The sequence below is a fragment of the Oratosquilla oratoria genome, unplaced genomic scaffold, assembly GCF_046742065.1.
Source record: "Oratosquilla oratoria isolate Oo_2021 unplaced genomic scaffold, ASM4674206v1 SCAFFOLD45, whole genome shotgun sequence".
Taxonomy (NCBI): Eukaryota; Metazoa; Arthropoda; class Malacostraca; order Stomatopoda; family Squillidae; genus Oratosquilla; species Oratosquilla oratoria.
This window is the reverse complement of record NW_027467710.1, coordinates 8,239,771-8,251,592: the sequence shown is the minus strand read 5'-3', so window position 1 is coordinate 8,251,592 and position 11,822 is coordinate 8,239,771. Positions and strand designations below refer to the sequence as shown.

General features: G+C 42.6%; 1 protein-coding gene across 1 annotated transcript in view; it reads left to right on the top strand.

Annotated features, from left to right (window-relative positions):
- Positions 1–9,446: 9,446 nt before the first annotated feature.
- Positions 9,447–11,822, top strand: part of LOC143023300 (type IV pilus assembly ATPase PilB-like) — a 3,472-nt gene continuing 1,096 nt past the window's right edge. Inside the window, 1 exon segment of the mRNA XM_076181828.1 lies at positions 9,447–9,485. Within this exon segment, the coding sequence (XP_076037943.1) occupies positions 9,447–9,485 (39 nt within the window).

Below are 11,822 nucleotides of genomic sequence, written 5' to 3'. Positions count from 1 at the left end.
CGCTATCACGGACACAGGTCCGGGGGGGCCTGGGATGCCCTCCACTGCAATGCCACACCAGTCGGGCGCACGGTATCAAGGGCGCGGGCATAAACGTCATCTGGGGCAACTTTCGATCCCTCCCACGGCCAGACCCTTCGTGTCACCATTCCGCTCTCAACGGTCATGGACCCCCTGGACCACTCTGTACTTGTGGCGCAACTATCCACCAAATGACTCACTTTCGCATTTCCACCCAAATTCCATGGGGGACCCCCTTTGACTTTTTTCGCCTTTTGGCTCATTTTCCTCACCCTCCACCGATTTACCCGCTATCACGGACACAGGTCCGGGGGGGCCTGGGATGCCCTCCACTGCAATGCCACACCAGTCGGGCGCACGGTATCAAGGGCGCGGGCATAAACGTCATCTGGGGCAACTTTCGATCCCTCCCACGGCCAGACCCTTCGTGTCACCATTCCGCTCTCAACGGTCATGGACCCCCTGGACCACTCTGTACTTGTGGCGCAACTTTCCACCAAATGACTCACTTTCGCATTTCCACCCAAATTCCATGGGGGACCCCCTTTGACTTTTTTCGCCTTTTGGCTCATTTTCCTCACCCTCCACCGATTTACCCGCTATCACGGACACAGGTCCGGGGGGCACTCACGTCAAACATGAGACAAACCCGTGTGCGTTTCTCGCTGTGTACGTATTACTGCCAGTCAACAGTTGCCAGATGTCGCTAGCCATTTATAGAATCGTCCTGTTTTCAAAAAAGGATGTGTTTGTTGGATAATCATTTCACTTTGTGTTAAATTAATAATTAACAATTAGACTCTATAGGTAACGTTTATTCTAGTTCTAGTTAGGTATATAATTTCAAATATGATAATGATGCCATAAGATAGCGCTGTGCAGGAATTTGAACATATAGTCACGTGCTGGGAGGTTGGTACGATGCATTGCATGTAGCTAGATAATGTAGGCCCTTGTGGACACTTAGTTGTAAGCCGAGGTATTTAATATATACTATAATAAGGAGCAATGTGCCTCTGTGTATACTTCTTTCTGTGTGTGGTTGTGTACGTAATGTCTGACAAATAAGATACGCCGGAAAAACGATCTTCTAGAAAAAGGGAAGATGAAAATAGTGTGATTCAAAACTTAAACATTAAAAAAGACTAGGTAATAAAATCCTTTTATGTCATTTGAGAGTGACTAGGATGCGCTTTTGGTTTAAAATATAACAATTGAAAATGTTATATCAAAAGTAATCGCCTAAGCAACGAAATAATAAATTTATTTCGAAAAAAATGTGCATTTTGATTTATTAATAAATAGTTAAAGGAGATCGAAATCGAATAACACGCAAATGAAATTACTGTAATAGCAAGCTATAAATGATGGAATTATTTGGAAGTTAAGAGAAATCAGAATCCCGTGATTTTCAGGGGCGTTTACACTAGTATTTCATAATCTTCCTAAATAATAAATAAAAATGTAACTGTATTCTAAAATAAAGGCAATTACCTAGAGAACATTTATTTGAATGCCTCATGCTAAATTGTTTTCATTAATTATTAGTTAGTATTTATTTGTGATTGATTTGAAATAAGTTAGGTATAGGAAATGAAACAGTAATATGGAAACATCAATGTATTTTAGCATTTGGTACATTTTTAATATGTTTAAGGCTAAATTCCTTTTCCTTTTTGTTATCTTGCCTTTCAGTAAGGCAGCTTTGCCTCTTGGTTGGCCAAACTGACGCCTAGCAATGGTCGTTGGCTGACGAGGAATTTTTGTCTTTGCCGCCTCCGATGCCTTAAAAATAGTGCAACCTGCAGTCAGAAGGAAAGTAGTAACCTGCGCAGGATTTCTGCAGGCTTTCAGCCTCTGTTCAAATACCGCAAAGGAGCTGAGCATGCAGGTGGTTTTAGTTCTCTTTAATTCTCTATTGATCATGCTTGTGAACTCATCAATGCTGGTGTCAATTGATTGATTTTCATTTGTTGTCTCTGCGGGGGTCTCGATAACGACAGCTACATCTTCCTCATCGTCACATGCAGCTGGTTCTTTATTACCATGAGATACTGCATTAACAGGTGTATCAGCAAATAAGCCATCTAAAAAATTCGATGTCGGCATCGGTTTGTCGCCGTATATCACCTTATACAAGACTTCTTTTTCAGCAACAGTGCAGGCGTATAGTTGTGGAAGGCGAACTGCGCTGTACTGCGACGCTGCTAATTGATGTTTGCAAACGCTACCTGTGTTTCCACAGAGGCAGCTGCACATGCCGATTGAGAGGTCCACATTGTAACAAATGCCCTCTTGTGAAGCTGACTTAACCGTATAAACTGTTCCTCCAGCATGAGTGACAGCGCACATTGGAATGGTGCTGGTGGAAGGTTCGCAAACTGTCCTTTTTGAGGAGGACATCTGACAACCGTAGACGAAGGTAATTGTTGTAAACGTCAGCCATTACCAACAGCAGCTGGCACCTGTGCCTCGTTCCTGTACACAATTAGGAAATAATCATTACAATTATGAATTTGTTAATTACAAGAATTCCTATTATTAAAAATTTACATTAAAATTACGCTCAAATCTAAGGCTAAAGTAAGTGGGTTGCATACATCAAACATCTAAAATCAAGTATTTAACCCCTACCATACGGTGCCGCACACGTAGGCGTCATGAGGAGCAAGTGGATTCGCGACGCTACCATATCGGAGTCTTGATTATATTTATTATAGTCGCCCCTGTGTTTTTACATTCTCCCTAATCTGCTCTTAATCACATTCTCTGTGGTTTTCAAAATTCACGGGTGAAAGAGAGAACGATAGATATAAGCGGTGACTATATTTTATGATGCGAGTATTATTACGACACGTCGTACGGCTGGCAGCATTAGATTTAAGTCCCGTAGTGAAGTGGAGTTGCTGCAAATGACATATAAGGATTTTATTACCTAGTCTTTTTTAATGTTTAAGTTTTGAATCACACTATTTTCATCTTCCCTTTTTCTAGAAGATCGTTTTTCCGGCGTATCTTATTTGTCAGACATTACGTACACAACCACACACAGAAAGAAGTATACACAGGCACATTGCTCTTTATTATAGTATATATTAAATACCTCGGCTTACAACTAAGTGTCCACAAGGGCCTACATTATCTAGCTACATGCAATGCATCGTACCAACCTCCCAGCACGTGACTATATGTTTGCAGATACACGTACTTCTATTTGCAAATTCCTGCACAGCGCTATCTTATGGCATCATTATCATATTTGAAATTATATACCTTAAATGAAATAGAATAAACGTTACCTATAGAGTCTAATTGTTAATTATTAATTTAACACAAAGTGAAATGATTATCCAACAAACACATCCTTTTTTGAAAACAGGACGATTCTATAAATGGCTAGCGACATCTGGCAACTGTTGACTGGCAGTAATACGTACACAGCGAGAAACGCACACGGGTTTGTCTCATGTTTGACGTGAGTGCGTCCGGGGGGGCCTGGGATGCCCTCCACTGCAATGCCACACCAGTCGGGCGCACGGTATCAAGGGCGCGGGCATAAACGTCATCTGGGGCAACTTTCGATCCCTCCCACGGCCAGACCCTTCGTGTCACCATTCCGCTCTCAACGGTCATGGACCCCTGGACCACTCTGTACTTGTGGCGCAACTTTCCACCAAATGACTCACTTTCGCATTTCCACCCAAATTCCATGGGGGACCCCCTTTGACTTTTTTCGCCTTTTGGCTCATTTTCCTCACCCTCCACCGATTTACCCGCTATCACGGACACAGGTCCGGGGGGGCCTGGGATGCCCTCCACTGCAATGCCACACCAGTCGGGCGCACGGTATCAAGGGCGCGGGCATAAACGTCATCTGGGGCAACTTTCGATCCCTCCCACGGCCAGACCCTTCGTGTCACCATTCCGCTCTCAACGGTCATGGACCCCCTGGACCACTCTGTACTTGTGGCGCAACTATCCACCAAATGACTCACTTTCGCATTTCCACCCAAATTCCATGGGGGACCCCCTTTGACTTTTTTCGCCTTTTGGCTCATTTTCCTCACCCTCCACCGATTTACCCGCTATCATGGACACAGGTCCGGGGGGGCCTGGGATGCCCTCCACTGCAATGCCACACCAGTCGGGCGCACGGTATCAAGGGCGCGGGCATAAACGTCATCTGGGGCAACTTTCGATCCCTCCCACGGCCAGACCCTTCGTGTCACCATTCCGCTCTCAACGGTCATGGACCCCCTGGACCACTCTGTACTTGTGGCGCAACTATCCACCAAATGACTCACTTTCGCATTTCCACCCAAATTCCATGGGGGACCCCCTTTGACTTTTTTCGCCTTTTGGCTCATTTTCCTCACCCTCCACCGATTTACCCGCTATCACGGACACAGGTCCGGGGGGGCCTGGGATGCCCTCCACTGCAATGCCACACCAGTCGGGCGCACGGTATCAAGGGCGCGGGCATAAACGTCATCTGGGGCAACTTTCGATCCCTCCCACGGCCAGACCCTTCGTGTCACCATTCCGCTCTCAACGGTCATGGACCCCCTGTATCGTTCACTAGGTACGGGGTACTGGTATATGTAGATTCGTATTAAGTTTATACCATTTTATTCAAAGCTTTCAGGTTTTGCAGTTATGGTATATACACTGTCAACTGTTAAACAGAACGATACATTAATGTGGTTACATATATATAACTGTTTATCACACCACTTCTTGTTGCACAACACCTGTCATCGTCCCAACTGCTCTCTCCGGCCACCTACCCTGGTGGTCATTCGCCGGAAGTTGACAATCTCAGCACTTATGACGCGTCATGCTCGCATAATCTTTTATTGTTTTATTTGAGCAAGATCACGGTCATCTCCTAAGGGTTTGTATACTGGGATTACAGGGTGTGAGTTACTTGATGACTAAATATGTTATATGTCCAGGGGGGATCGTCAATATACTTAATTTGTGTTTTGTGTTTGTTTGGTTACTCAGATGTTCATGTGCGTTCGTATGTCTGTTTGGTGGTCGAGTTGTTGTTGCAGACCCGAAGGTTGCTGACTTAGTTTCTTAGTCAGCTAGAAGGGCCGGGCATTGAGTGAGGGAGTGAGTGAGGGAGTGATATTACTCATCATGTATATGGTGGCGTATACATATTGCTCTCCCCCTGGGGTTAGGTGACTCCCGGCACCTAGGGTACATGGTTTACAAAAGTATTTATATGGGTAATACATCGAGAAAAAAAATTCAGAGACACAAAATCCTGTGGGGTTAAAAATGTGCAGATGGGGGGGTGTTGTTGAAGTGAATCTGAGGTCCCAAGGGGGATCATGAACTGTAATTAAGGGGTAGCGATGTTGTGTCTCAGAAGTGTAACGTTGTGTCTCACCAGATTACATGTTCTATTGGATTTCACATACACTGTTTAATTCACTTTTTAAATGTTATTGTTTTTATGGTTTAACACTATCACTGTTGGGAGTGTTGTTTTTCTAGACACTGTTCTATGGTCAGTTTGGTGTGTCACATTGCACTTGTTTTATTTCATAGTATGGATATATAGTTTCTGTATGAATTTTTATAGTATTTAAGATATTGGGTGAGACACAAGAATAAACTTAATCTAGGTTTACAACAATTTGGGTATGGAGGTGGAAAGGTTTTGGAAGGTGTTACTTCATGCAACAGAATATGATTATTATTATTAGTATAAAGAGCATGATTAAGAGGGAAAGGGCTGTGGAGTTATATGGAAGAATCCTATGATGTAAGTCGAATGAGTCCATGTCAAAAGTAGTCGATGTTTAAGGTGGGTAATTAATGATGTATTTACTTTTGGAGGATGAAGGTTATGTCTCAGTGTATGAGGATATGTTTATCTGACTCTCGCTAAGATTATATTGGTCGGAAGGAAGTAGAGAAGTTTTATAGATATGTGGAAAAGAGTTCTTATTGGAAATGGGCCATTTTAACCTCCACTGATAGATACATGACGTCCTGCATCTTCAGGGGCGAGAGCTAGAGTGCATGTTTAGTTGCGTCGACGCAGAGTCATGGGATGAGACTTGCGTATTGGTGATTGGTGTGTGTCTGTGATAGGTGGGTTGTGGATGGGAGGTGAGATTGGGTCGAGGTTCAGTTTGACCTTTCTCAACTTCTCTCCATGTATGGTGAAGGTGGAGTGATCAGAAGGATCTGTTAGTAGGAAAACATTGTTAGGGAGTGAACTTGTGACTATGAAGGGGCCTAGGAATTTGGGTTTGAGTTTGTTTGTTCGACCTGAGTCTTTTACCATGACTGTGTCGTCAGGTGCTATGTCAAGTGGAATTGACCGTTTGTGTTGTTTTGTCTTTGTCTTTTCCTGGGCTTCTTTCAGGTTTGCTCTAACTTTTTTGTAAATTGTTTGCATACCTCTTTTGATGCAGTGTGCGAGGTTATCTAGGTTGTATAAGGGTGGGGGGGGTTGGTTGAATATTTGGTAGGGTAGGCGCATTGGTTGGCCGAAAATGATTTCATGTGGGGACATCTTTGTTGCGGAATTGACTGTGCTATTGATACTGGCTTGTACCTGTGGTAGCCAATCTTCCCAAGTGTCCATGAGGTCATTGACCAATGGTCTGAGAATTTCTAGGACCTTGCGATTTGTTCGCTCAGTCAGACCGTTTCCCTGGGGGTGGTATGCAGTGGCAAATGTTTGGTCAATGTTGTAAAGATGTGCTATTTCGCGCATCACTTCATTTTTGAATTCTGAGCCATTGTCAGATAACATTGTGTGTGGTATGTTGTATTTACAAAAGATATTGTTGACCAGGGTTTTGGCTACAGTCTCTGCTGTTTTGTCCTGGAGTGGTATTAAGATTGTGTATTTAGATAAATACTCAACTGCTGTGAGTACATAATTGGAACCTTGATGGCTCGTTGTCATTTTCAGTAGGTCAATGCCAAGTGTTTCCCATGGTTCAGCAGGGAGTGGGATATCTTTTATGTTGATTTGCTTCAGGTTAGGGCCTCTGAATTGTTTGCAAGTTACACAAGAATCTATGTGTGTGGTTATATCTCTTTTCATGTAAGGCCAATAATATGTGTGCCTAGCAGTGTTTAGTGTCTTATCTCTGCCCGAGTGGCCTCCCATTGCACTGTCGTGCAATATGTGTAGGACCTTGGGGACTTGGGCTCTGGGGATAACAGTAACCTCTCTTGTATTAATGGTTCTCCTTATGACTCCGTCGACCAGATTGAGTTCCTCAATAGGGACAGGTGGTCGGGAGTGTAAGGGGGTTTGTGAGATGAGATGCTGTTTTATTGGAGACCATATTGGGTCTCCGTCAGTTTCATCCCTGAGTTCTTGCATAGGTATGCATGTGGTTTGGGTTATGGGGGTGATGTGAGTTTGTCTGCTCAAGCAGTCTGCCACTACGTTAGCTTTCCCAGCTAAGTATACGATCATGGGATCGTAATCAAGGAGAGTTGTTTTCCATCTAGCAACTCTCCCATGTAAGTCTTTGGAGTTAAAAAGATAGACTAGTGGTTGGTGGTCTGTTAGTATGGTAATCTTGTAGCCTAAAATGAGGTATTTAAAGTGTTTTAGTGCCCATATGATTGCAAGTCCTTCTTTGTGTGTAGTTGAGTAGTTATTTTCAGTTTTGTTGAGGACTCTACTTGCGTAGGCTATGGCGTGTTCTTTGCCATTGTCATCTTTCTGTTGTAGGACTGCGCCTATTCCTTTAGAGGAGGCGTCTGTGTAAAGAAAGAATTCTTTCTTCATATCAGGGAAAACTAGTACAGGGGCTGTGGTGAGTGCGTGTTTGAGAGTGTCGAAACTTTGCTGTTCTGCTTCTGACCATTGAAATGGCTCGCCTTTCCTTGTGAATTTGGTCAGAGGGGAAGCAATATCAGCAAAGTTTCGGATAAAGTGTCTGTAGTAGGAGGCTAACCCTATGAAACTTCGTGTTTCATTTGCGTTTCTGGGGGTTGGGAAATTGTTTATTGTATCTATTTTATCAGTGGTTGTGTGAATCCCTTTTGCATCCACTTTATGGCCTAGGAAGGTGAGTTCCTTCATGAGGAATCTACATTTCTTTAATTGAATCTTTAATCCCGTATGTTTGAGACGTTTGATGACAATCTCTAAAGTGTTAAGGTGGTCTCTTTCTGTGGGACTATATATAATGAGGTCGTCTAAATAGACGAATAATGAGATTCCTATCATGTCACTGAAAATGCGGGTCATCAACCTTTGTTGGGTTGAGGGGGCATTCTTAAGGCCAAAGGGCATACGTTCAAATTGAAAGTGTCCTTTGTCCGTGGAAAATGCAGTTACGGGTTTTGATTCCTCTGTTAGTTCGACCTGCCAGAAGGCTGACTTGAGGTCTATTGTGGAAAAAACAGAGTTCCCGTTGCCAATGCATTGTAGTACATCTTGCATGGCGGGGAGGGGGTGTGGGTCAGATTGAGTTAGGTTGTTTATTTTTCTGAAGTCAACAACAGGGCGTAAGGTTCCGTCTTTCTTAGGGACCAAAAAGAGGGGACTGTTCCATGGGGAGTCTGAATGGGAAATTACGCCTTGGTGTATCATCTCATGTACACTGTCATTGACTTGGGATTTCCTACTGTGGGGTATGCGGTAAGCGGGGGTGTATGAAGGGGGGGTGTTTGGGGGAATTTGGATGTGATGTTTGATTATATCACATTTGCCTAGTGATTCGCCTTCTAAGGCGACAGCTGATCTATTCCTCTGTAGGAGAGCTAATAGCTCGTTATGACTTTCTCCGTCAGCTGATGTCGTGATTTGGTCTGGGGGAATAGGGGGGAGGGGTTGTGTTGGTCTTACTTGGTTGATGTGTTGCGGCAGTGGTTCCTGGATAGGGGAATTATGGAGATGGACTGCGCAGATGTTTGTATTCTTCCTGATTTTACGGTGTTGTTCTGAGGTGTTTGTTAACATAGCTAGTGTATGTTTATTTTCTGATATTGTGTCCCAGGAGGACTCAATGGTTATGTTGTTAATCCTGGACGTGTCTGAGTCGATTATGACGTCCTGATGGTCTATTGCACCGGGTATGTATAGTGGGACTGTTATTGAATGTCTAGGGGGTATGATGACTGTGTTAGACATCAGTGCCTTTGAGGTGACATAAGGGGGTGGTCGGAAGGAATAGCTGTTAGTGGGATTGGGAGTATTAAAGGAAGGTAGACATGAGAGATGTTGTGTGTCTGAGTTGGGTGTCTCAGGAACTGTTGATTCATTATTTACATCTCGGAAGGAGATTTTGTTAGTCTCAAAGTCTATCTTCGTTTTCCAAATCTTTAATGAGTGTAGTCCTATTATACCTTGTTGATCAAGGCTCCATTCATCTGCTATGTGGAAAGTTGTGAAACCTACTTTGTGATTGTTGACTTCAATATTTAAGTCTATGGTGTCGTGTAGAGGAATTGTGCTCCCTTCTATTAAGAGTCCTTCCATATTGGAAAATTGAATTTGGGGTGGGTCATTTAATGCTTCATACAGAGCTCTTGGGATGATGTTCAGGTTTGTTCCTGTATCAACCATCATGTCAACTTTAAGTTGGTCTAGGCTTACTTCTAGGGTGAGGTATTTGTGTTGTGTATGAGATATTCCTATGGTGGTTTGGTGCGTGAGGCTGGTACACGTTCCCCCAATCGTTGTTTAGTATTGGTTGTCGTGTTGGAGGGGGGTGTTTGTCGATGGGTGGTGAATGGGTTGTTAGTTCTCTGATGCGGTTGTTGTTGTGTTTTCTGTAGGTAACACTCTTCGTTGGAGTGAGATGATGTTTGGTGTAGGTTGCAGTATTTGATTGGATGTGTTGGTGTAGGTAGGAGTGGGTGTTTAAAGGGGGGTGGAACTTGTTTGTTTTGATTCTGGTGTGAGGTAGTAGCATGCACTGAGCGTGGGTGTTGTTTTTGCTGTGTCCAACACTGGGCATCTGTGTGGGAAATGGTTCCATGAACTGAGCAAGGGATAGGGTGGTGTTGTACCTGCGTGTGTTGCTTTTGCTGTGTCCAACACTGAGCATCGGTGTGGGAAAAGGTTCCATGAACTGAGCAAGGGATAGAGTGGTGTTGTACCTGCGGGTATTGTTTTTGCTGTATGCAGTCTTTCGTGTTGTGATTGTTTGATGAATGGTAGGAGCACCACTTAGAAGGTTGTCCTTGATTGGTGGGAGGGGGGTTGTTGTGAGTGAAGGCTATTTAGTCTGGGGAGATGGTTGGGGGTATCTAAGGATACATTGCAAGCATTCATGATATCTAAAATATAGGTATAAGCTAGAGGATTTCTAGTGTCTAGTTCCTTTTTGGAGGCTTCCTTTAAACACTTTGGAGGGAGTTGGGAGAGATAGGAAGCTATTTCAAGGAATGTTAGTAAGTGTTTTGTTGGCATTACATTTTGACCAAATTGATCAGTGTGAGTCCAAGGAGAGTTATTTTCTAGGTCTTCTCTGACCTCTTTCATTCCGTTTGCAACAAAATCCATTATGTTAGTATTGGAATGTGGTGGGACTCTAGTGTTATTGAGGAAGGTGATGAGGAAGGAAATGTTGTTAGGTTGTTTGTTATGAAAGACCTTAAGGAGGTGGCGTTTATATTCCTGATAAGTGATTCCAGATGCAACTAGGGTGTCTAGCATCCTTGCCTTTGAACGGCAAATGTCAGATGGGTTTATTTTCTGACGGCACAAATTTATTTTATCTGTCTCTGAATATTGATTCTTGGAGAAAAACAGGTCACATGCTGTTAAGAAATCTGTAATGGATAGTCCGCTATCTTGGGAAAAGGTTGGGATTTCTGTGAGGGGGGTTATGGTTTGATAATTGTTAATTATTGTTGGTTGAGGTTGTGGGTAAGGATAATATTGTGGGTTTGGAGGAAGGTTAGGTGGTGGTTGATGGTATGGTGTGGAGTGGGTTTGAACAGGTGGGGTATGGGGGGGAGGAAGGGGGAAGTTTTGGTACTGTTGCTGAATGGGAGGGGGGTTATTATGTGTTGGGATATGGGGGTTGGATGGATTATGGTTTATAGGAGGTTTTGTTTGCATATTTGGTTGGATGGGAGGAATGGGTGGTTGTGATTGTGAGGGGTGAAAGGGGTCTACTTGAGGAAGCTGGTTGAAAAAAGGTAAGACATCGTTCTCATAAAGGGGAGTTATAGGGGTATCTGCATTAGGATTAGATTTGTCATTGCCAATTAAGTCTTCTGTGTGTATTTCCTCTTTGTCACTGGATATGTCATTTTGGTGTTTTTCTTCTCTAGACTTTGAGAAGACGCTATGTAAACTTTTTAGTTTTGATCTGGTGGCAAAGGCCATGTTGTTAAATCATGTATTAGTTAATAGTTAGTTTTTATTTTTAATATAATAAAAAATATTTAAAATAGTAATAATTGTTATATAGTAACTATGGTTAATTTGTTATGCTTAGATATGGGTGGGGGGGTATGGGATGTCAACATTTATATACGGGTTACATATAAGAATATATAATTATAAATGGTAAAAATGTAAATATGGCAATAATAATAATGGGTTATATATTGTGCAAATAATATATGATATATTGTGTATAATAATAATTATATGTGTACATATATAGCTGGTTAACAGTAGTAATTATGAAAGGTAAGTTACATTTATAAAAACATCTAAGTTCTATGTAAAATATAAATGGGTGGTACGTAGTGAAAGCAATTAACGGTTATTGTATATATAAATATATATATAGTTTAGACAAGAATTACTTAACTGTAAGAATACATATGAATGTGATTATTATTAA